This window comes from Lampris incognitus, chromosome 13, assembly GCF_029633865.1.
Source record: "Lampris incognitus isolate fLamInc1 chromosome 13, fLamInc1.hap2, whole genome shotgun sequence".
Taxonomy (NCBI): domain Eukaryota; kingdom Metazoa; phylum Chordata; class Actinopteri; order Lampriformes; family Lampridae; genus Lampris; species Lampris incognitus.
Window position 1 is genome coordinate 44,907,641 of NC_079223.1, and position 26,728 is coordinate 44,934,368.

A 26,728-nucleotide genomic window follows, 5' to 3' on the forward strand; every position below is an offset into this window, starting at 1 on the left:
TAGTGGGATGACATTTATTTCCTCTATTTAAAAGATACTGGTCAATAAAGAATTGGAATAATTTTTTTAAAACAAGTTCCTTTTGGGGTGTTTGGGTAGCATTGTGGTCTACTCCGTTGCCTACCAATATGGGGATCGCCGGCTTGAACCCCTGTGTTACCTCGGCTTGGTCGGGCGTCCCTACAGACACAATTGGCCGTGTCTGTGGGTGGGAAGCCGGATGTGGGTATGTGTCCTAGTTGCTGCACTAGTGCCTCCTCTGGTTGGTTCGGGCGCCTGTTCGGGGGTTCAGGGGGGTGGGGGACTAGGGGACTAGCGTGATCCTCCCACGTGCTACATCCCCCTGGCGAAACTCCTCACTGTCAGGTGAAAAGAAGCGGCAGGAGGCTCCACATGTATGGGAGGAGGCATGTGGTAGTCTGCAGCCCTCCCCGGATCAGCAAAGGGGGTGGAGCAGCGACCGGGACGGCTCGGAGAGCGAGGTGATTGGTCAAGTACAATTGGGGAGAAAAGGGGGGGGGTTCCTTATGAGTAACCTACCATAAACTGTAACAAAGCCTGGAAGCAAACAAGTGTAGAGGAGGCGAGTGTCCATCTCTTTTAAAGGATGCAGAATTTTGATGATGTCACCATAGAGAAAGATAAATAAAGACATAAACACCACCACCTTTTCCCTTTTTGCAAATCATGCATCTCAAGTCACACTATACTTGGCATGATTTATCATCGATAAATCTTACTGCCTGTGGTATAGGCAGAAATCACAGTGTGGGCGGGCGCAGAGAAAATCAGGTGGGCCTTGCCCGTCCAAGACCAGTCATAATTAATAGGTTCTGAACCGCGTATGTTAACCACAATAGGCAATTACAACTACACTTGCCTGAAAACACCACAGTTCAATCATACAAGGGTTACACATCATCAGAGGTAGTGTTACCAGCAACAAGACGAACATTAACAGCATCACATAGCCTGGCACGGCAGCCATATATTCACACACACACAGCTGACAGACGCAACAGCAACCATATGGATAGAGGTACATCGGTACCAACATGCTCTGTAACGTTAAAGATGACACTTGAACATTGCTTGGCTCGGCGGCCACATAAACCACACACTCCTGGTGACCCTGGTCTCTTCCCAGTTGGACGTGCCCAGAAAACCTCCAAAGGAAGTGTGCCCAGGAGGCATCCTAATCAGATGCCTGAACCACCTCAACTGGCTCCTTTCGACGCAAAGGAGCAGTGGCTCTACTCCGAGCTCCCTCCGGATGTTCGAGCTCCTCACCCTATCTCTAAGGCTGAGCCCAGACACCCTACAGAGGAAAATCATTTCAGCCACTTGTATCCGCCATCTCACCCTTTCGGTCACTACCCAAAGCTCGTGACCATAGGTGAGGGTTGGAATGAAGATTGACTGGCAAATTGAGAGATTTGTCTTCCGGCTCAGCTCCCTCTTCACCACAACGGTCCAGTACAATGTCCGCATTACTGCTGATGCCGCACCAATCCGCCTGTCAATCTCCCGCTCCATCCTACCCTCACTCGTGAACAAGACCCCAAGATACTTGAACTCCCTCACTTGAGGTAACAACTCATCCCCAATCCGGAGGGAGCAATCCACCATTTTCCGGTAGAGAACCATGGCCTCAGACTCGGAGGTGCTGACTCTCATCCCGGCCATTTCACACTCAGCTGCAAACCACCCCAGTGCGCGCTGAAGGTCACGTTCTAATGAAACCAACAAAACCACATCATCTGCGAAGAGCAGAGATGCAATTCTGAGGTTCCTAAAACGGACACACTCCTCACCCTCGGACACAAGAGACAACCTTGGTGGAGTCCAACACCCACCGAAAACATGTTTGACTTTATGCTGAAGATACGAACACAGCTCTCACTTTAGTTATACAAGGACAAGATGGCTTGTAGCAACTGCCCAAGTACCCCATACTCCTGCAGTACCCCCAACAGAATGTCCTGGGGTACATGGTCGTAAGCCTTGTCCAAGTCCACAAAACACATGTAGACTGGCTGGTCAAACTCCCATGCCTGCCTCAGCACTTCCGCAAGGGTAAAGATTTGGTCCGTTGTTCCACAGCCAGGATGGAATCCGCATTGTTCCTCCTGGATCCGAGGCTTGACAATCGGTCAGAGCCTCCTTTCCAGCACCCTCGAGTAGACTTTCCCAGGGAGGCTGAGCAGTGCGATACCCCGATAATTGGAGCACACCCTCCGGAGTACATTATAGTCCAACAAATCAGTTCTCTTTTCCAAAGGACAGCAGGGACAAACAGTTCAGTCTGTATGTCATCATTGATACCCTGATGCCAGTTTTTAGCCGACTTCACAGTTGAAAAGAGTCTTTCAACAGTACAGCTTGCTTTGGGTAGGGTGACAAAGGCCCGTAGGAGATGATTCATTTTGGGGAAACATGTCACTGGGGCATGCGTCCAGCACTTCAACAAGTGATGGAAAGGCCCTGTCCGCTGTGACCTTTCTCTTCAGCTGCTGTACAAACACTTCATGCTCTGCATCTTCCACAGCGATGGAAAAGTGTGTGCTGGCAGGCTATGTTAATGCCTTGTCACCGAAGGTGTTTGACCGAGGCAAGCAAGCAGCAGTGGTTCTCATATACGTGTCCACCTTAAAACGAGTGTTCAGTTCCATGATCTGCCTGTCTAGTACAGCATTCCATGTATTATTTTTTTTTAGGTCTGATTTGTCCTTTAAACGTGATATTTTGCCCATGGTAGATTCAACTTGTGTAGCACCCATCTTAGCTGGCAACTTCCTCTTTTGAGACCCAGTGATGTCCCAGCTCAGAATGTCATGTTTCTTCATCAGGTCACCTGTCAGTGTCATTACTTTATCAAAGTCATCTTCTGTATTCCTGTATTGTAGCTCTCCTTAAGACACTCAGTTAGATCAATGCAATCTGTAACTGATACGGTGGAAGATTGCAGATGTACCCCTCCTTTGTTGCCGGACATAACTGACGCCCCGTGAAACTAACTAAATCCAACGCACAATGCAGGGTCCAGCTGCAACAGCTCCAATACTTGCAGGATCTTTGCTGATATAGCATTTGCGTTCATGTCCCCAGTCTCCACAAAACCCAGAGCCCTTTCCTTCAACATGCCTTTGTGTATGTATCTGATACAGACTGCCACAAGCTCTCACTTTGATAAGGCTTTATGCTTGTCTGCAAAATTGCATAGTACGTGTCCGTCTCATCAAGCAAACCCGTCTTTATTTTGCGGCTAAGTAGCAATGCTGTGATTTCCAGTATCTCATTCTGGATGTCAGGGCTTGTAAGTTTCTCATTTCTAGGTAATTCCTCCAGTTGCTGTTTTATTTCTGGGTCATAGTTAGAGATCAGTTGAAAAAATTCCAAGAAGTTGCCTCTGTTCAATACTTCTTTGTTTTCACAATGCCCATGCAATGGGATATCTTGCTTTGCACAGAATAAAATGAGATCTATTGCAATTTTACTGTGCTCTATTCTTTTCCACAAATGCCCTCTGATAGCATCATTATTGAGCTGGTTGCTAATATTTCCCCATCCTGGCCCGATGACTTTGCTTGTATCATTCGGTTCTGCCCAGTGCTGTAGCATGTGCCCTGCTACCCTTGTGTTTAACACAAAATTGGGAAAGATGTTTCCAGTCTTTGAAGCCAGTTTTTATGAATCGGCCCTCAGTGGCCTCTTCGAGGAAACAGCGACATGCCTTACAAAACACAGCGTCCCTTGAAGTGCTGTACTCTAGCTATGAGAATCTCTCATACCACCAGGCAGAAAAACTCCTAGCTTTGCCTGCTATAGTGGTCACTGGGAATGGACTGCGTTTGGGCTAGGTCGCAGGTTCATCTATAGCGGACAAGTCTGATGAGGCTTGTACGCCCTCAGAGCTGGGCTGAGCCGAGCCTGGAACAAAGGAACACTAGTAAAATATGGTTTATATTCATTCTTGGGCATTTAAAATATTTAAATGTGCTTTTCTGAGTGCCTGGCTGCAGGTACCCGTGCTCTGGCATGGACGGGTGGATGTCATAATCGGAGAATCAAGTGCTAAGTCACATGCTGCTGCAAACAGGGAAAGGGCTGAATTAGCAGCCACGTGTGTTACTTGTTGAGAAACTGTCTCTTCCTGCTGCTCCTCCTCACGACGTCTATTTGTTCGAAACTTAAGCAAATGGCTTTGTTTTGCCATGAATTTTTAGTAGTAGTTCTCTGCTCCTCTGCAGTGGCATGGGCTGTACGCTGAGTGAGAGGAGGGGCTGCTCGCAATCTGACATTTTCGAAATGCACTGCCGCTCAAAAAAGAAGTCTGACTTATAAAAACGCAAGAAACAAGAATTGTTTTATTTCTATTGGTCGCGTATCCAGATAATTGAAACAGTATTCACTGACTGCTATTCATGGGGAGGGGGCTTCTGAGTGCTAAATTGGTGGGCCCAGGCACCCACCCACAGCTACGCATCCACTTACTGCTGATCATGTTGGGTGACACGCAGCTATTTTGACAGCAACAGACGACTTCAGGTTATCACTGACAGTTTATGTTAAAGATGGACGCTCCACTTCCTAGAAAACCAACAAACTGGCTCCCTCAAAACAGAAATCTGCTTTGGCCATTAGAATGGCTAAACGGTGAAGTGGGAGGACTGGATCAGATGGACAGGGTGAAGGAGTCAAAGTGAAGGGGAATGTATGAGGTTCGCAAAACGTTGAACGCTTCCATCCAGAGTAGAGCCATGATAATGCGCCTCGGGGACTAGTTTGCGACGTGTTTTGGCTGTCACAACAAAGCCTGAGCACGAGTTCAAGGGGAAATGGTGATGACACTTATCCGTACAGGGACCCCGCATCTCCCAACACACACATACACACGAGAGGACAGTGATTCACGAGTGGCGACTTTGGGAAGGGGCAACATCCACATTTCACACAGGACGCATGACAAAAACAAACGCTCTGAAAAAATGAATGACTGGCAATAAAAATTAGCAGATTTCCGACACACTTCCTTCTGTTTTCACACTCTGGCTTTTAGCGGTTTGTGTGTCGGACGGAAGGTGTGACAGCCAGGCAACCAAAACAAACAGTTTTATGGAATGACAAATTCAGAGAAGGTTGACAGTATATGTAAAGTAGGCAACAAAAAAAGAAGATGTAATCAAAAATGAAATGTATTTATGAGTAATTGAAAGAAAGTATTATTTCAGTTAATTTTGGTACTGGTTAGTAACGATGTTTCAGTCTCCATGCAAAAATAAACAAATAGATAAATAAACATTCTATCTTATTTAAGGGTGAAAGATTTCATTGGCAGTGCAGGATATAGTTGAAGACGTTGGATAATTTAATTCTAATTTATAATTTTTTTTCTTTATCTCCCCCCCTCTTTTTTTTCTCACAATTGTACTTGGACAATTACCCCACTCTTCTGAGCCGTCTCGGTCGCTGCTCCACCCCATCTGCCGATCTGGGGAGGGCTGCAGACTACCACACGCCTCCTCCGATACATGTGGAGTTGCCAGCTGCTTCTTTCACCTGACAGTGAGGAGTTTCACCAGGGAGACGTAGCACGTAGGAGGATCACGCTATTCCCTCCAGTTTCCCCTCCCTCCTCGAACAGGTGCCTTGACCGACCAGAGGAGGTGCTAGTGCAGCGACCATGACACATACCCACATCCGGCTCCCCACCCACAGCCAATTGTGTCTGTAGGGACGCCCAACCAAGCCAGATAACAGGGGGATTTGAACCGGGACTCCATGTTGGCAGGCAAGGGAATAGACTGCCACGCTACCCGGACGCCCTATGTTGTTTGTTTTTTTTCTAGTACTAACTTCAGAAACACTGTTTTGAGGATTCCACCTGAGTCCAAAATCAAAACTCTGGCATCGATTTCATCGTGAACACTGCACTAGTACTCACCGTCGCTGCTGGGAAGTAGTCAGAGAGTTCATACGGTTCCTCTGGAATCCATCGTCTTTGCTCTAAGGATGATAGAATCTATCAAGAAAAGAAAAATTAAAAAAAATAAATAAATGAATACACGTTGCATTAGAACTGCACAAAAATAAACTGAAGAACTGGTGATGTTGTCTAAATGAAATACCCATTCAAAAGAGAGGATCCAGCATCCACGGGCAATGCCCAGAAGAACATTAACAGTGCGCTGATGGCCTCCGGACACCACATGGGTTGTACTCTCACGCACTTGGTCTATAATGGAGAACCCGCCCAATGCCCGAACCACCTGAATAACTATGCCCTGCTTCCTGTAAGAAAAGTGATAGAATAAAAATGGCTTAAGAAAAACGTCCTTCTTATCTTTTCTTGTTTAGTTCACAGAAAAGTAAAAATGAAAGTCTATGTAACCTGTATTATGGATGGTGACATGTGCTAAAAAGCCAAACAACAACTTTGTGTTGCTAAATTACATTTTAAATGGCTCACAGGCACTTACTCGGTGGGCATGCTGGTCATGACCAGGGTTCTCACGGTCTAGAAAAAAAGACACACACTTCATCACAAAGTAATCAACCCTAAGACTCGAGACCTTAGACATGTGTTATCGTGTGAACAGTTGTCTTCTAAACCCAGAGAATGAAGGCTTCGAACATATCCATGATGACGTCAAGCCTTATTTTCTTATTGCCCTACTTGAGCTTTTATGACTAAGAGAAGTAAAACCCATTAGCTACTGTCGCAGTGCCCAAATAGTCTGTGCACAAACAACTGACTGGTGGTGGAGCAGCATAAAGAGGCTTTTCTGTGGTTTTGCTTGTCTTTGCTGTGACTTCTGTGACTTCAAATTCAAATTAAAGCAGCCTAAATAATGTCCCATTGACTAATAGGTCAAGCATTTTGTGCTTTAGTCCTCTACAGCAAACTATCGTGTGCTATATAAGCAGTTTAATAGCTGTCAAATGGAGAGACATCCGACAGGTTTGAGACACATTGCTTAACAGGCAGATGGACCACTCACTTTCAACAAGCCATGCCGGATATATGCATGCTCAGAGACCAGAGAGGAAGTGAACCTCCAAGGCCACGGACAGAGAAAAACACATTTGGAGCTATTGTAGCGGAACTGTAAATTTGTATTCCAGCAACTGTGATCCCTCCATCTCGTGTCCTTTGGCCCCCGGTGCAGCCGCCTATCATTAGCACCTACACCTGAGCGTCAGCTACGGGCAAAGGGACATCGGGCTCTTTCCAAACAGGGACTGCTCTCTGTTCCCCCGGCAGGAAGACGGGGGTTAAGGCCTTCTAAACACGGGGCAGCCAAAATGAGCCAGCAAGCACCACGCAGGCTGCTGAAAGCAACATCATCTGGGTATTACCACTCAAAAACAGGCCTTGGCCACTGACTGCCGATCTGTACTGAAGGGTGTCCATCTGGGAAAACCTGCTACTTTTCTACTGCTTCAGAAGAAGACGTACGTTTAAAAATACTGGCAAACTATTCTGCAGGCTCCTCAAAGGGGATTTTTTTTCGGCTTATCTGAGGCAGTGGACAGATCCTGGCAGCGGCACAAGAAGGCAGTCACTGAAGAATGACTCCCAAAAAATAGGCCTTAGACAAAGGACTGGCGTGAACCACAGCACGGCCTCCGAGCACAAACGCTCCCAGTACAAATGAAGGAAATTCTTCAGGGTATGACGAGGTCCGCGTGATGGATGCGGCTCTGCACACATTGAAATGACGCCATCCACACAATGAACGAGGGGTCAGGATCCTAGGTCCCCGCTCACGATGAGGTCAGCCGAAGCAGCGAGAGCCGATGACTAACCAAAGCCACCTCTGACTGCGCACACATCCGATTACCACGTCACAATTGAATGCAAACACGCTGCAGTGAAAGGTTAACTCAGCAATATGGCTGGACAGCGTCCCGTTTGTTGTGAGCTTTGTCAAGCCAACTTATTTTAGGCCCGCATTCACAAAGAATCTGAACACTGAAGGGTTTTTTTTTTCCAAAATGAAAGCAAGATGTTAATGGTTCCCCCGAGCTGCTAAATATGTGACACAGAGAAACCTCTACCGAGCTGCAGCAAATGGAGAGTCCAGGCTACGCTTTAATACTTGGTTTCATTAGTATGCTAGGTTGATGTCGTTTGAAATTGTAACGTTCTGGGGAAAACCGACAATTAACATCTTCAAAAAATAACAATCACCAAATTAACTGAGCCCATTTGTTGCTAAGCAACAATGAGAACCAAGGTGACAAAACTCAACCTAATTATAGCATTTGTCTCTAAATACATGCGGTTTAGTCCCATTTCTGAAATTAAAGTTTACGGCCATTTATTACTGCAAATTTAATATGCAAACATAAAATCTTAGTTTATAACTAAACACTAGGGAGGAGCTCTCTGCAGTAACATTAACTAGAAATGCACTAGAGATGCAGCAGGAGGCACACTCCTCACTCAGCTTTCTTCTTGCTGTCTGTCTAGTCCATTCCGTTATCCAAGCCGCTTATCCGAATTCGGGTCGCGGGATGCTAGAGCCTATCCCAGCAGTCACTGGGGCGGCAGGCAGGGATACACCCTAGACGGGCCGCCAGGCCATCACAGGGCCAACACATTCTCACCTAGCGACAATTTAGTACGGCTGATTCACCTGACCTACATGTCTTTGGACTGTGGGAGGAAACCGGAGCACCCAGAGGAAACCCACGCAGACAACATGCAAACTCCACACAGAGGATGACCCGGGATGACCCCCAAGGTTGGACAACCCCGGGGTTCGAACCCAGGACCTTCTTGCTGTGAGGCGACAGTGCTAACCACTGCGCCATTGTGCCACCCAGTTCTTTCTATAAAGAATATTTCTTCCTGCAAGTTCTTTCTATAAAGAAAAATATTTTGGTAAGATAATTCAGTTTTCCAAATCTCACTGCACTCATTTCAGTGTGAATCGAGTCCAAAAGTGAGTAGGCGTGCTGTCTACCTAGTTGAGATAAAAATGCTGAGAATAGGTTGCACATTTGCATATGAAAAGAGCAGTCGGGGAAGTAATACGATGTTTGAACTCACTGTGATTCCCAAAATGTGACAAAACCCACAGTGAGCGACAAATGGCATAACTTTGCCAAATGTATGTTGCTTGGCAACAAAATTACAATGTTTGGTGTTTAATATTTAAAATGTAAAATTACACCAGAAGACATTTAACAGAGAAAGAAAAAATCCCTTTCTTGCACTTTTACTTTAGCACTGGTTTTGCTCTTAGATGCTTGTTTAGATGCACTTATGACCTCTGATGACTAGTAGTTCTCCTGATTTCCTACGTTAAATGCACTTATTGTAAGTCGCTTTGGATAAAAGCGTCGGCTAAATGACTGTAAAGTAATGTAACAGACATGGTACAAATTCCAGCAGAGGGCCACACAGCCTCGGCATCGAAGTATTGAAGTATTCCCTTTTTTCCCCAAGAATGCCCCAAAATATCCCATTTTCTTTGATGGACAGCAGTCGACACAACCTGTCCTGTTAGGAAGAGACTCCTGAGAGGAACTTGTTCAAGTGGTACGATCTGAGAGCTTTGCTTGGGTTAGGAAAAAAACAGGATGCCGTTAAACTGTTGCCCTTTCATACATTTGCAAGTTAGAATATTTAGGAAAACGCTGACCAGTGTACATACGTCTATATCTGAAAAAGCAAATGTGTTAAAATGTGTCAAATCTGGAGCAACAACCCCCCCCCCCCACAAATGTTCAGCACCAACGCCATTGATTTCTGAAGGACTTGTAGTATTGAGGTTTTCCAACACAATTTTAAAGTTTTCAGCACATTTAACTAAATTATTATTCATCAATCCATCCATTATCCAAACCGCTTATGCATCCTTATTCCATCTCCAGCTCTTCGTTCTCAAGATACAGGGCTCCTGTGTGTACCCAAAGTTAAAAAGAAGTCAGCTGGTGGCAGGGCCTTTTCCTATCGGGCTCGTTCTTGTGGAGTAACCTGCCTGCCGCCATCAGACAATCAGAGTCTGTTGAGTCCTTTAAATCCACACTTAAAACTCATCTTTTTGCCTTAGCTTACAATTAGTTGCCTTGAAGTTGAGTGCTTCACAACCTGTACTGCATGGTGGGTCGGTTTCTGTCAATAAATTTACCAACCACTGTTCTGTTGACCAGATTATAGAGTATAGATTATGACTAATTGATGACTTAATTATGACTAATGACTGTTGCAAACTGTTCTCTTCTCTCACATCTTTTCTCTCTCTCTGAATGATGTCTTCTATCTCTTCTTCTGTGTGTGTGAATGGCGTCTTGTGAGTCTCCCTTGTGTGCACATGCAGTAGGTCCTCCTCCCAGGTTTCCGTGGTGACGGTGGTCGCCACCTGGACGCTGCTTGGTATTCCCCTCATCACATTTTCTTTTTATATATCTTATAAATCCATATAATTGTTATTATCCTGGGTTGGGTTTTTTTACATGGTGATGGTGGTCACGTGGCTTGGGTCCTGGGCTGTTCCGGTGGCGCCTGGATACTGCTTGGCATCCTGCACATCATATTCTTCATAAAATTTATAATTCCATTATAATTCTGTTATCCTCTTTCGATGTTGTATTCAGTAAATCGTGTAAACACAACATCCATTGCACGTTGTCCGTCTTGGGAGAGAGATCCCTCCTCTGTTGCTCTCCCTGAGGTTTCTTCCTATTTTTTTCTCCCTGTTAAAAGGTTTTTGTTTTTTTTAGGGAGTTATTCCTTATCCAATGAGAGGGTCTAAGGGCAGGATGTTGTGTTGCTGTAAAGCCCACTGAGGCAAACTTGTAATTTGTGATATTGGCCATGGAAATAAAATTGACTTGACTTGACTTATTCTGCTCTCAGGATCACGGGGGTGCTGGAGCCTATCCCAGCAGTGATTGGGCAGCAGGTGGGGAGACACCCTGGACAGGCCGCCAGGCCATCACAGGGCCCACACACACACACACATATTCACACCTAGGGACAATTTAGTATGGCCAATTCACCTGACCAACATGTCTTTGGACTGTGGGAAGAAACCGAAGCACCCGTAGAAAACACATGCAGACACGGTGAGAACGTGCAAACTCCACAGAGGACGACCCGGGACGATCCCCAAGGTTGGACCATCCCAGGGCTCGAACCCAGAACCTTCTTACTGTGAGGTAACTGCACCAACCACTGTGCCACCCTGAAAATACTTTGTAAAAAGAAAGCTTTTTTTCATTTTGAAAATCGTCACCTTCTTAAAATAATGGCCTAAGTCATATTTTCAAGTTTTTCAAAAAACAGAATAAACTGAAACAAATATAGAATATATGATATTTCTCAATCATTTCACACAAAAAGGCTATGACAATATATGACTATTGACATACAAATAACATATTGTCATAACCTTTTTGTGTGAAATGAATAAGAAATATCATATATTCTATATTTGTTTCAGTTTATTCTGTTTTTTGAAAAACTTGAAAATATGACTTAGGCCATTATTTTAAGGTGACGAAATACTTTGTAAAAAATAAAATAAAATGGGGAGTAATGGTGATGGCCTGGCGGCCTGTCCAGAGTGTCTCCCCGCCTGCCGCCCAATGACTGCTGGGATAGGCTCCAGCATCCCCCCGCGACCCTGAGAGCAGGATAAGCGGTTTGGATAATGGATGGATGGATGGATGGATGGATGGGGAGTAATGGTGATGGCAAGGGGAGGCATTTCACTCTGCTGCACTGAGTTAATTGATTACATGAACAAAATCACTCTGAAATAAAAAGTATCCTGTCACTACGTTTAGTCTTGGGAGAGAGATCCCTCCTCTGTTGCTCTCCCTGAGGTTTCTTCCTATTTTTTCTCCCTGTTAAAAGGTTTTTTTTTTTTTAGGGAGTTGCTCCTTATCCGATGAGAGGGTCTAAGGGCAGGATGTTGTGTTGCTGTTAAGCCCACTGAGGCAAATTTGTAATTTGTGATATTGGCCTATACAAATAAAATTGATTTGATTTGCTTAAAAGACCACAATCACAGTGAAATGGCATATCTACCAACAAGCCATAATGTGCTTGATGTAACATAGCTAACGTTAGCTGACATTAAGGTACAGAAGCCCGAGTTAGGCTTGTTAACGTTAACTAGCTAGCTAACAGTAGAATGAACATTATACTGTTTTCATCATAATTATACAATTTTTGCCAGTGTCATCCACATTTTCACAGGAAGGTCTTCTATCTCAGTGCAATGCAGCTGCAGTCCAAAGAAAACTACAAGCTGAAAAAACAACACATGAACACATGGCAATACGACTATTGTTATATAACAAGAGTATCACAACAGAAAAATGCAACGTTACCTTTGTCTCTTTGCCCATTTTCTTAACTGTCACGGCGAGTTGTTGGTTGTGACACTGTACGTCTGCAGTACTGGCCTCCGTCACACCAGCTGCTGCAGTGTGTTTACTTCCTCTACCTACATTTGGGGGGAAGAAAACAAATGTTGCAAAACAATGCGTGTGTGGGAGGCGGGGGGGGGTGGCTAAGCAGACACTTAACAGGTGCCATTTTCTCCCCCATCTAGAGACATTCATCTGCGTCCTAGTTAGCCTCAGACTGTATACTGTGACATCTGTTTCAAGATGCTTTGAATATCAGCCGGGCGTAGGTCACAGCATCACCGTGTAAGTTAGATGCTGTGAAGTGGATCAGAAGAGTGATCTTTGGCTTTGCAAGTAATTTAACTTTATCCACCCATCCATTATCCGAACCGCTCATCCTGCTCTCAGGGTGGCGGGGATGCTGGAGCCTATCCCAGCAGTCATTGGGCGGCAGGCGGGGAGAAACCCTGGACAGGCCGCCAGCCCATCACACAGGGCCCACACACACATTCTCACACCTACGGGCAATGTAGTTCGGCCGATTCACCTGACCTACATGTCTTTGGACTGTGGGAGGAAACCGGAGCACCCGGAGGAAACCCACGCACACACGGGGAGAACATGCAAACTCCACACAGAGGACGACCCGGGACGACCCACCAAGGTTGAACTACCCCGGGGCTCGAACCCAGGACCTTCTTGCTGTGAGGCGACCGCACTAACCACTACACCACCAACAGAATTTAACTTTATATACTTTCCTAATGCTTTCCTGCGATAGGCCGAACTTTTTGTACTTAACATGAACTTGACAGTAAATGCCAGCCATCTGGTACTTACATCAAGTTAAAAAAAAACACCCACTAAGTAAAATCCTTTAGAACGGATTGCAGAAAAGAAACTTTTGTTCAGAGATGGAATGTCTAGCACTTGTAATTCGAAAGCTGTCCCTATAAAAAAATCACTGATAGCATGCAATTACTGCACATTTTAGAGAGTACCTACACAGATAACAGACAAGCCCGCAGCTGACTACACACGAGCACTGTGACACACAGCGCCCTGCATAGCATATAGTTCCCCTATGATGGATGAACGGCCTATTTCGTTTTGGAAATGAAATCTACGTGCTCCGTCTGCCCCACCTCTGGTCAGCCTCTCAGCCTAACACGACACAGCTCAGTAAAGAGAAGAGAAACCATTTCTTGATATCATGTATGCTATTTTCATCACAGTTTATTGTTCATCACAGTGAAAGTAATTTCAAGATGGTGCAATGACACATGATCATGGAACAGAACTGGTAAATTTATGACAGTATTTGATAAACTCGCCAACGATATTTAGTTTTACAAGACAAGAAACATGTACTATTTATTTATTTTACCCCTTTTTCCCCCCAGATGTACCCGGCCAATTACCCCACTCTTCTGAGTCGTCCTGGTTGCTGCTCCACCTCAGGGCTGCAGACTACCACATGCCTCCTCCAATACGTGTGGAGTCGCCAGCTTCTTCTTTTCACCTGACAGTGAGGAGTTTCACCAGGGGGATGTAGCATGTGGGAGGATCACGCTATTCTACCCAGTTCCACCTCCCCCCGAACAGGCGCCCCGACTGACCAGAGGAGGCGCTAGTGCAGCAACCAGGACACATAGCCACATCCAGCTTTCCACCCGCAGACACGGCCAATTGTGTCTGTAGGCACGCCCGACCAAGCCAGCAGTAACAGGGGGATTCGAACCGGGATTCCCGTGTTGGTAGACAATGTAATAGACTGCCACGCCCATAAACAAGTACTATTGATTCAAACATCAATCAGAGGAGGTGCTGCCGGGATTAGCCTACTCTGAAATTTAATCCAGGCCCATTTAAAAGTACTTTAGCTCCTTTCACACAAAAATCCAGGGATTACTGATCGAACCAATCAAGAGACAATTCCGGCATTGGAAAGTCCCCTTTCACATATAACCAGGAATTCAATGCGTTTTTGCTACATCTATCCCCACCCAGCACTATGAGCAGCTCTATCTATTTCTATCTTGAACAAACGGCTTGTGGACTAACGTTAGATCACACCAATGTGTTGCCATTTTTCGTACTTTGTATGAACTTGCAGAATGAGCATTTCCTATAAGACGCTATTACATCAGCTGTTTCATGCCCACACTGCGGCTGAACAGGGAGGGCTATAATGGCTGCTAGAATCCACAGCTGTCTTCTAAATCAGTGGTGTAGGGCTGCCCCTCAAAAAGCCTCAGCATGCATGGGATTCTGTGTAGTAATTGTCGAACTGTAGTTTTCAATCTGGTCCCTGGGGACCACCGGTGCTACCGGTTTTCTGCTCTGCCAAGCAATTGATTACATTTTGACATAGTGTCAGGCATTCCAGCCTCCAATTTGGGAAGTTTTCATCCTGGAACAGGTGAATATAATGAACTACCTGACAGAATAGAAAACCCGCAGTGTTGGCGGTACCGGAGGACTGAATTGAGAATCATTGCTCTAGGGAATAAAAAGTATCTGACATCCATAAGAACTGACTACAATTCATACCTCTGGCCTTAAGCCTAAAATATGGTTTCCAACATCTTCTAAATGCCCTCAATAAGTAACAACAATAAAAATTATATAACACATAACAAAAAATAATAAAAGCCTAGAAAGATCTTTCTACCTAGCTACTGGGGATGCACAAGTCAGTGCATTCTTAGTGCCGTTCCCAAGCCCGGATAAATGGGGAGGGGGGGGTTGTGTCAGGAAGGGCATCCGGAGTAAAATCTTTGTCAAATCAAATATCTACTACTACTTTCGGCTGTTCCCATTAGGGGTCGCCACAGCGGATCATCAGTTTCCATCTCTTCCTGTCCCCCACATCTTCCTGTCACACCAGCCACCTGCATAACCTCCCTCACCACATCCATATACCTCCTCTTTGGCCTTCCTCTTCTCCTCTTCCCTGGCAGCTCCATATTCAGTATCCTTCTCCCAGTATACCCAGCATCTCTCCTCCACACATGTCCAAAACATCTCAATCTTGTCTCTCTTTGTCTCCAAACCGTCCAACCTGAGCTGTCGCTCTGATATGCTCGTTCCTAATCCTGTCCTTCTTCATCACTCCCAATGAAAATCTTATCTTCCAACTCTGCCACCTCCAGCTCCTCCTCCTGTCTTTTCATCAGTGCCACTGTCTCATTACCATCTTGCAAACCTTCCCTTTAACTCTTGCTGGTACCCTTCTGTCGCAAATCACTCCTGATACTTTTCTCCACCCACTCCACCCTGCCTGCACTCTCTTCTTCACCTCTCTTCTGCACTCCCCATTACTTTGTACAGTTGACCCCGAGTACTTACCCTCATAAAGCTTTCTGCATATTTTGACTGAAAAATTCTGTTTCAAATCATGGATTATTCCTGCAATTACTTTGAATTTGAAATGACAATTTGAGTACTTTTTCAAGTTGATTTGTTAGCATTAATTTGTAATTTATTCAACAAGCTGAAGAAGATGTTTTTCCTTCTGGTGACGAGGTGACGATGGCGTATGAGTTTAAATACTTGGGGTCAACTGTCCAAAGTAACGGGGAGTGCAGAAGAGAGTTGAAGAAGAGAGTGCAGGCAGGGTGGAGTGGGTAGTGAAGAGTGTCAGCAGTGATTTGCAACAGAAGGGTACCGGCAAGAGTTAAAGGGAAGGTTTACAAGATGGTTGTGAGACCAGCTATGTTATATGGTTTGGAGACAGTGGCACTGACGAAAAGACAGGAGGCAGAGCTGGAGGTGGCAGAGATGACGAAAATCTTAGCATCTTCAAAGATACTAAGATTTTCATTGGGAGTGACGAAGATGAACAGGATTAGGAATGAGTATATTAGAGGGACAGTTCCGGTTGGACGGTTTGAAGACAAAGCAGACAGACAAGACTGAGTCGGTTAAGATATGTGCAGAGGAGAGATGCTGGGTATACTGGGAGGATACTGAAGATGGAGCTGCCAGGGAAGAGGAAGGCCAAAGAGGAGGTTTATGGATGTGGTGAGGGACGACATGCACGTGGCTGGTGTGACACAGGAAGATGCAGAGGACAGGAAGAAATGGAAACAATGAGCCACTGTGGCGACCCCTAACGGGAGCAGCTCTCTCTTAATGATGTCTTCTCCTTTCCCTTTTTCTGTGTGAATGGTGTGATGTGAATCTCCCTTGTGTGCACGTGCAGTCTGTCCTCCCAGGTCTCCATGGTGATTGCGGTCGCCACCTGGACACTGCTCGGCATCCCTTCATCACATTTTCTTTTCATATCTTATAAATCCATATATATATATATGTATATATATATATATAATTTATTTTATTTTATTTTTTTATATGGTGATGCTAGTCACCTGGCTCTGGTCTTGGGTTGTTCCGGTGACGTCTGGACACTGCTTGACATCCTCCTCATCATTTTCATATATTCTATAATTCCATTATAATTCTGTTATCCTCTCAATGTTGTATTGTATAGATTGTGTAAACACAGCATCCATTGCACGTTGTCTGTCTTGGGAGAGAGATCCCTCCTCTGTTGCTCTCCCTAAGGTTTCTTCCTATTTTTTCTCCCTGTTAAAGGGTTTTTTAGGGAGTTGTTCCTTATCCGATGAGAGGGTCTAAGGACAGGATGTTGTGTTGCTGTAAAGCCCCTTGAGGCAAATTTGTGATATTGGGCTATACAAATAAAACTGACTTGACATAAGAAGAAGAATAGATTGTCTTCAGAAAATTCACTTGAATAAACCACTGGGTAACCAAAGATGGGAATTCTAATCCCCAAAATACAATCATAAAAACATTTCACTCAACACACACGATCTAAAAATTACAGTTGCTGTTGAAAAGAAACACTGGCAAATTGAATTTAACAAAGCCATCAGCATGAACCAGCTTGACAGTCAAGTCAATTTTATTTGAATAGCCCAATATCACAAATGACAAATTTGCCTCAGTGGGCTTTACAGCAACACAATATCCTGTCCTTAGACCGTCGCATCGGATAAGGAACAACTCCCTAAAAAACCCTTAACGGGGAGAAAAAAATCGGAAGAAACCTCAGGGAGAGCAAGAGGAGGGATCTCTGCCAAGACAGACAACATGCAATGGATGTGGTGTGTACAGAATAAAACACAATTTACAGAATACAACATTGAAAGAGGATAACAGAATTATAATGGAATTCTGTTCCATTATAATTCTGTTATCCTCTGTTATGTATATATCTTATATATCTATACGATATATGAATATGATGCGTACCAAGAATATGATGAGGAGGATGCCAAACAGTGTCCAGATGCCACCGGAACAGCCCAGGACCCGAGCCACGCGACCAGCATCACCATGTATAATAAAAGAAGCTAAAAAAATTAGTCACACATCTTACTGAGAGAATACAACATTAAAACAAAGATAACAAAATTATATGGATTTATAAGATATATAAAAAGAAAATGTGATGAGGGGGATGCCAAGCAGTGTCCAGGTGGTGACCACCATCACAATGGAGACCTGGGAGGAGGACAGACTGCACATGACCACAAGGGAGACTCACATCACACCATTCACACACAGAAAAAGAGAAAGGAGAAGACATCATTCAGAGAGAGAAAAGACACGAGACAGAACAGTTTGCAATAGTCAATAATCTATAGGCTATAATCTCGTCGACAGTGAGACAGAAACCGACAGTGTTGAAGACATTATACAAGTAAAATTGACTTGACTTGACTACCTAAGAGCTGGGTTTACTGGGAACTATATCTTTGCTCAAACGCGAGACGCTTTGCAACTTACTTCCCACAGATTTAAAGAAGACATTGTCATCCGAGTTTCTCGGCTGGTCAGACACAGAGTTGGACCCTCTCAAACTTAATTTTGGTGTCTGTCCCTCAGTAGCTGGCGTTCTCTGCTTGACAAGTCGATTTGTAATTTCACCGATGCCCATCAATGACGTGCTCAGTCTACTTATTTTGGTTAAAGGGGCTGCACTGATACAATAACTGTCCATGAGGGAGGGAGTTTCTCGCACAAGTTCATGAGGACGCGTCTCCAGAATTTCTGGTTTACTGCGTGCACAGTTAGACAGCCATGGAGAATTCTTGGCACCCTGTGTTTCCTTCCATTTCTTCCTTTTACTTTGGTCTGACTCAGAGCCGGTGGCTCTGCTAGAACTTTGCTTTCTCTTCTTTGTGACAGGCTCCAACTCAAAAGGAATCTGAACCCCTGACCCGAAACACAGGCTGGGCAACAGCAGTCTTTGTTGAGTCTGTTGGTGGTTAGCTGGAGAGAAAAAGTCCTCAAAAACACCATCATCATCATCACCGGCTGCGCTCATGGCAGCACTAGCTGAAAAAGTGAAAGCTTGTGCCAAGCTAGACAATGGGGGTCTTGATTGTTTTGAGGTCTGCGGATGTAACGGAGAAGTAATTTCACTGGGTGGTTCTTGATTGATTACACTTCCACAGGTGTTTGTGGTTGAAAGGCTACCAGAAGAGTTCGAAACCCGTGGCTCAGTCACGGTCTCAACCACTGCTGGGAATTGCACTGTTCCTCTATTTTCTTTTCCCTTCTTTGACTGTTTACCTTTCACAAAAAAGTGGCTTAAGGATCCGAATGCTAACTGTGCTTTTTCCTTGTGACTTATCCTACGGTCCTCAGATCCGATATCCTGGCAAGGAATTTCTAGAGAACTTAATGTATTGGGTTTCTTTGCAGATTCCCGTCTGACAGAGCGCCTCTTTGACTTCCTGTTTTGTTTGGTCCCTTTTTCTTCATCTTCTAAATCTGGGAATTTTGAAGGAAAAAACAATTTGGGTATTGGCACATCTCTGCAAGGCGATAGCCAGGGTTCCTCGACACCTTTTTCTTGTGGTTCAGAGTGGGCGTGATTGATGTCATCATTTTTGCTTTCTTTTTTCTGGTCATACAATTCATCCAGTTGAGCAGCAAAAGAAGCAGTGGATTCATCATCACGCTGTTCATCTGAATTGAGAAAAGGTTAAAAATGATAAAGGAGACAGAGGAAACTGAAATCCAATGATATTGTCTTGACACTTTGTACGAGTGATGAAACGTTTCTCTCAATAAATGTTGTGTCCTGATGAACCAATTCAATTTTGTGTGATTTCCTAACCTGGATTACTGAGCATGCACAAAGGGGGTTTTGATTCAGTGGTGAAATGTAGTTGAAGAGTTTCAGAGATAACAAAACACTGATTTTACAGCTATATCACTGAGGGGTCTCAGGGGGATGGAAAAAAAAAAGAGGTTGACACTTCTGACCATTATTTAATGTCTTACCTGATGAAAATTTTAAGACAGTTGGTATACTCTCACAAGAGGGCTTCAGCTCAGGTGATAAACTGGATCCAGGCATCTGTGAGGCTGAGACAGTGTGAAACGCCATGATTACCATGTGTCACGTGTGCTGAAACATTTCTTGATTTTGGTGATAACATCATTTACTGAACTTACCTGTAGGTGACAGAGCTTCCCTCTTCTCCCTCATTTCTTTCAAACGCTTTGCCATAGAGTCTGACCTTTTAAGCGATGGGCTATAGACTATTCCAGTTTCTTCATCGATAACGTACGTGGTCAAATCTTTGACTATAGAAGGACAAAAAACAGTCATAGTCGAATGACAAACTACCTACGAAGTCTTTGGAAAGGGTCTACAGGTCTCTTACCGGGAGTTGTTTTTGCAGCGAGGTCTTTCATCATCTTGTCTAATTTTTTTCTCATGCGTCTATCAGATGTAGGAGTCCTGTCAGGAGAATGCCTTGGCTGCATGCAACGATGCTACAATAAATGACCAGATTAAAATAAAAAGTGTTACTTTTAATGAGTTTAAATTCATGAACTTCTGTATTGTTTGCGAAGTATGCTAAAACTGCAATCCGAACAATTTTGCATTAATTTATCCATTTGAAATGCAATGACAACGTGACGATTCTGATGGACCATCAATCAACATCATAGTCACAGTGGTCCGACATACTTGGACTTACTGAAGCTGACTTTCTTGAACTACAAACAAGGTATAGCAGCCATTGTGGCTGGTATGCCATTAGCTCACCAGTAAATAATTCACACTTTTGTAAAAATGAGATCCTTGGACCAGCTCTTAACACAGGCAGTCTAAACTTCAACAAACTACATTGCCACATTGTTTGAGTTATACTGATCATCTGCCCGACAAGAGAATAGCCACACAGGCATCACATTTCAATCTTTTTTCCTGTTTCCAACACATACGTGACTGCAGCTGCATCAGAGTTCCTCCTACCCAGTCAAAAAAAATCAACAGCGGTATACGCAGATTAAAGAGCATCTCCAACCATGGTACAGATGACAGCTAATATCATGTAACCTGACTACATGGTCCAGATGGATAACATGATCATTTATTAATGGAGAAATGTTACAGATTGCAGCTTCAAGTATTCCAGTAAGGCCATAACCAGATTTCAAATGGCAGTCCACGATACTTAGTTTTGAAACACTGAAGGTTAAACTGATCCAACATAAGTCTGAAAACAGACTCAAGAGTCAAAGTGGGCATCATTTGATTTTTCCCATTATAATTACAATGAGATGATCACAGGAATCTGTTCAGAAACCACATTTACATTAATACATTAGTTGGTATGACAAACCAGGTTCCAAGAGTCTTAGGTCTCTTAAAGTGTATTGATGCATGCTCAATAATCCAGGTAAGAAAATCAAAGAAAGTTGAATCAGTTCATCTGGATACAACATTTATTGACGTAAATGTTTCATGACTCATCTAAGTGACCTCTTCAGTCTAAACCGACTGCAGGTACCCCCACCCTTATAAGCAATACAGTTGCAAAACGACCAAAACCAACGATCAGCTTCATATGCAAATGGTCATGTTTCTGTCAATAAATGATGTATCCAGATGAACTGTTTCAACTTTCTTTGATAGGCCTCTTAAACTTTGATATTATCAACCACAGATGGAGATGTGATTTTACTGACCGTCCTTTTCTTAAATACAGAGTTGAGTTCGTCATTCAATGCTGGAAACAATTCTTCATCCACATGTTCACCATCTTCTTTACATCTAAATTTTGTTAAAAGGGACAGTTCACCCCAAAATAGAGATTATATATTTTTCCTCTTAGCTATAGTGCTATTTATCCATCTAGATCGTTCTGGTGCGAGTTGCTAAGTTTTGGAGACATTAGCCTCAGAGATTTCTGCCTTCTCTTGAATACAATGGAACTGGATGGCACTCGGCTTATGTTGCTCAAAGTGCCAAAAAAATATTTCGAGAAACTCAACAGCAATGCCTCTTTCCAAAAATCCTGACCCAGTTACTCAAGATAATCCACAGACCTTGTTGTGAGCAGTGTCATGTAGGTGTAGTTCAGTCTAAGAAAATAGTTTCTACATGAAACGGCTCACAACAAGGTCTGTGACTTATCTTGAGTAACCAGATCATGATTTCTGGAAACAGACATTACTGTTGAGTTTTTCAAATGTGTGGGGTTTTTTTTTTTTTTGGTGCTCTGAGCAACACAAGCCAAGTGCCATGTAGTTCAACTGTATTCGAGAGAAGGTATATCTCCCCAACTCGACAATTCGCACCAAAACAATCTAGGTGGATAAATAGCACTACAGGTAAGAGGAAAAACATGTGTCATTGATTTGGGGTGAACTGTCACTTTAAGGACAAACAGAGCTAAAGGGTAAGTAAATGTTGGCCATCTGATAACAGATTGTGGTTATAAAAATAAACAAATATTCAGGTTGAAGATGTATACAACACAACGATATAAATCACCTTGCCACCCACAGAACAGAGACCAGCTTTGAACCTCTTTTCTTGGCTAGAACCCAGGTTGCCTGATGACCATTCTTGAAGACAACATGGGTGACTTGCTTATTAAATGTTTTGGATACCTGTGGAAGTGAAAGATGTAGGAGCATCACAAACCAGCATACACACTATATACATCACACTATGATGTATCTAACTGTATTCAAAATTGGGTAACACTTTAGTATGGGGAACGTAGTCACCATTAATTAGGTGCTTATTAGCATGCAAATTAGCAACATATTGGCTCTTAATTGGTCATTATTACGTAGTCATTAATGCCTTATTCTGCATGGCCTTATTATACAACCAGTAAGCCATTAACTATGAGTTTTCCCTCTATAACCTCAGAATTATTGCTTATTAGTAGTACCATCTCAATATGCTTTGCTTAGTATGGACTTTATAAGGTGGTAGTACCACAAGAAGTTATTCTCCCTTACTAACACTTAATGAATATGGTCTGTTCTAACATAACAAAACACAAAACTACAGGTGTTAATAGTGTTAAATTACTCTAAATTAAGTTTTTGTTACTTAGAATATGTTCCCCATACTAAAGTGACATCTTGATCAGTACTAATTCACTAGTAATTAAGTTTTTTTATGTTCCCCATACTAAAGTGTTACCCAAAAGTGTAAATATATCTTGTGCATATAAATGTAATCCATTATTATTATCACGTGTGTGTATCTGTGAATTTACCTCAGCCCCCAATTCCTGGAGCTGCTTGACGAACGGTTTCGAATAGTTGTCCGTTTTGTCTGACGACCAGACGTCGACATATGCGACGACATCTGAAAAGACACGACAAGCACAGGGGTGGAAACGAACTGCGAAGCCACACATTTTCGATCTGGATGGAATTTAAGTCAAACCCCAGCTGCAGTGCATGGGTGAATAGCTTACTCGATCTCTTACCTTTCAAGATAGCTGACGAACCGTGGCCTGCCATTGTTAGCCCGCTCAGCTTCTAGATGTACCTAAACAAGACATGACGGATAAACGCACTCCTGCAGGATCAGGGCCCAGCTGTCTGGGTACCGATGAGGTGTTTCTAGAGGCCAGCTGCTGGTGGGCAATAAAGCGACTGTTGTAAACCAAACATCTGTTGTTTTCACATTTAATATTACGACCGCTATCATTTGAAGCAGGCTTGCCTCACGATTGCCAAAGATAGCGCTTGAATAAGTAATGACTGATACAATACGTTAACTGTTACACAGTGACGTGATTTTAAACAGTAACAACGTTAACGTTAGCTATTGTTACGTATGCTAGCACGTTAGCTGCGAGCGAACCGCCGCCGCATGTGATACTCGCTAACGATAGCCGTCCATAGATGCAAGAATAAGCTTGTATATGTTTATTCTCAAATAACGGAAAGAGTCGTAATTTACTAGCATAACGTACAAAGTGTTAGCATAAGCGGTTTGGACAATGGAGGGATGGATGTTACGCCAACGCTGCTCGCCTGAAAAACACATCAGCGTTTATTTTTTTCTCTCTCTCTCTCTTTTATTTTACAGAAAAACGTGTCATAATAATAATAAATTTGACTTATATGGCGCTTTTCTAAACAACATATATATATTAATCCAATAGGGAAATAAAATATTTCACAAACCCATCTAACGCTTACAGCTCAGAGGAGAAAGAGCTCCGCCGTTGGCGGTTGAAGTTTGTAACGCGGTGCATTCTGGGACGGCGGTGACGTCACGGGTCGAGAGGTCATTGTCGCCACGCCCCCGTTTTCTGTAGCATTTTAAATGGGGAGCCTGTTTTGTTCGTTGTTGAGTTTCTGTTTTCTGTTCGGAGTTGTATGTACAATGTTGTTATGTTGAGTCCTGTATGTTTATTTTTTGCAGTAAAAAAAAAACAACAAAAAACGTCCCCGTTTTGTTCTATGACATCTTATACGACAGTTAGTTCCAATCATTTGATTGGACAAGAGGCATTCCATGAGCGCTGATATTCGCTATAACAGCACTGGGACTTTTAACTATACTGTACCGTGCGTGGATAAGAAGACACGCTGGCCGCTGGCTTGCGATGTCTCCTGCGGTGCGGGCGATACGGGTTCGCGTCCCGGCCGCGGCAGTTCCTGTGGTTGCGTTGTCCCCCGAATTCGCTACAATACTCCGCCGCACAGGCGTCCTATTAATAACCGTTAGGCTACCAGGGTTGGGGCAGATTACTGTAAAATGTGGGCAGTTACTGAATATAAATTACATGGGAATTTTTATAATCAGTAACGTAATCCATTGGATTACAAAAAATAATGTAATCCAATCTGAATACTGTAACGTGCATGGATAAGAAGACACGCTGGCCGCTGGCTGGCGGGTCTGACCCTTTAGTCGCGGTTAGCGATGCCTCCCTGCGGTGCGGGCGATACGGGTTCGCGTCCCGGCCGCGGCAGTTCCTGTGGTTGCGTTGTCCCCCGAATTCGCTACATTGGTGTCAGAAGTGGGATGGGGCGACCGTAAAGCCATCGGAAGCGCAGGCGCCCTGGGGCGTGAAGGAGCTGATATGCTTAAGCGCGGGGACGCGCTTCCCGAAGGAGGGGGGTAGTGTAACGTGCATGGATTAGTAGACGCGCTGGCCGCTGGCTGGCGATGTCTCCTGCGGTGCGGGCGATACGGGTTCGCTTCCCGACCGCGGCAGTTCCTGTGGTTGCGTTGTTCCCCGAATTCGCTACAATACTGTTCAGTTAGACATAAATTGCACATTTTACTTCTGGTTGAATATGCTTTGCTCTTTGAGAGGATTTTCCAGCTGGTTGACTAATTAATGTTTCTGTCCGCCAATACCAAATATAAGGGCTTAAAGATGTGACATTCTTTAAACATTAAACCTTGTTTCGAACGTACCCTCTGTTAGACCGCTGCCTTCTCTCGTCAGCGTAGCTTCTCCTTTCGTCTGGCATTTTCTTTCGAGAAGGCCCGAGTCGTTCACACGACAGTTGCAGTTGTCCGGTTGTGATGACGGTGTCTTTCATTTGTTCATGAGTCTTATGTTGTGGGACGACATTATTTGTTGAACGTTAGACATGCAGCTGTAGCTAATCTAGATGCTGTCCTTGTTGAATATTGTAGCGAATTCGGGGGGCAACGCAACCACAGGAACTGCCGCGGCCGGGAAGCGAACCCGTATCGCCCGCACCGCGGGAGACATCGCTAACCGCTAGACTAAAGGCTCAGACCCGCCAGCCAGCGGCCAGCGTGTCTTCTTATCCATGCACGTTACAATAGCTTCCTCAGTTGGTGATCCGGGGTAAAGCGCTTAACCAAAAGTTCAAAAAAGTGCTTACCGATGTTTGTGGCCACGGCGTCACGGTGTAGGTGGACAAAATAGATGCTTATATCTGTGTCTGCAACTGCTGGCCTACTCAGTTTTGCAATTATAAATAGATAATGTCATAGACAAACGGCATTAACTTTGTATGCAACCTCCCCCTCCACCTACTACTGGACGGTTAGCGATCACACGTATTTGAATGTAGCCACCTCCCTGTAATATTCTCTAGAATATAATAGCCCGTTTGGCTATAAGGATGTGATACAAGCACTCCTATTGGCTGTTAAGTTAGCTGCAAGCTGATTGGTCCATCTGACGCATGAGGACGCAGGGGGACCACATAATCGTCAGTCTATGTTTAGCACTCAGACGAGTCACTACTGTGGAGCTAGCTACTGTATGATTGTAACCGTCACCGTTGAAATAAAGACACTGAACTATAAAGTCGTCGGATTCCTCCATAGAGACAGAAAGTCAGACACTCCCCCTTCCCCATTGGACGATGTGCACGTGATGTGCACGGTGAGACAGTGTTCTGTTCTTTGCCCTTTAGCTCTAGTGACAGCTGATGATTGCAAAAAGCATGAAACAGGCTTGTACTGTCTATTAAAGAATTACTGATCTCAAGGGCCATGCTGTCCGGAGCTTGACTCCTAGTACGATCACCTAAGGTGGATAGGTCAAGGGGAAGGGGGGGGGGTCCAGGCGTCCAGACGAAGAGCGATCTAACAAAGATCTCAACGGCAGAACTGGCAGGAGATGCCTTCCAGTCACAATGGCGGCGAAGGCGAGTGAAGTTCTGCAACAGAGGGTGGTCCCCAATCATCTTGGTTCTCCATGCTATTGGACTCTGGCCACCCACTGCCAAGGACTGTGCAGTGGCTGTAGGCGCATCAGCCACTCCACGTAAAAAGCTGTCAAACACAGGCGTCCTCCCGCAAGGATCAACCCATAAACATCCTGGGTCAAAGCCCTGTGGCGATCAGGAAGAGGTGATTGGGGCAGGACAGTGAAGTCTGGCAACCTCTAGGTGTTGTGACTAGAGCGGTGTGTGTATGATCAGTCGCTAAGCCCTGGGACTGAGGCAGAGGGGCTTCTCGGCTGCTGCACCCACAACTGAGCAGCCCTATTTAGGATCCTCTCTGCTCACCCCAGTTGGGTAGGGGGCTAGAAAAGGTGCCCTAAAC

The 26,728-nt window shown here is 44.3% G+C and overlaps 1 protein-coding gene across 1 annotated transcript in view; it reads right to left on the bottom strand.

Moving 5' to 3' along the window:
• The window catches only part of mcph1 (microcephalin 1), a 60,147-nt gene that overhangs the window by 27,937 nt on the left and 5,482 nt on the right, over window positions 1–26,728 (bottom strand). Inside the window, exons 4-16 of the mRNA XM_056291487.1 lie at window positions 23,163–23,214; window positions 22,947–23,038; window positions 22,205–22,323; window positions 21,397–21,481; window positions 20,082–20,193; window positions 19,870–20,001; window positions 19,696–19,779; window positions 19,045–19,377; window positions 18,532–18,741; window positions 12,352–12,467; window positions 6,480–6,517; window positions 6,129–6,291; window positions 5,945–6,022 (exon numbers count right to left, since the gene is read on the bottom strand). Of these exons, the coding sequence (XP_056147462.1) occupies window positions 5,945–6,022; window positions 6,129–6,291; window positions 6,480–6,517; window positions 12,352–12,467; window positions 18,532–18,741; window positions 19,045–19,377; window positions 19,696–19,779; window positions 19,870–20,001; window positions 20,082–20,193; window positions 21,397–21,481; window positions 22,205–22,323; window positions 22,947–23,038; window positions 23,163–23,214 (1,614 nt within the window). The remainder of the gene's footprint in view (window positions 1–5,944; window positions 6,023–6,128; window positions 6,292–6,479; window positions 6,518–12,351; window positions 12,468–18,531; window positions 18,742–19,044; window positions 19,378–19,695; window positions 19,780–19,869; window positions 20,002–20,081; window positions 20,194–21,396; window positions 21,482–22,204; window positions 22,324–22,946; window positions 23,039–23,162; window positions 23,215–26,728) is intronic.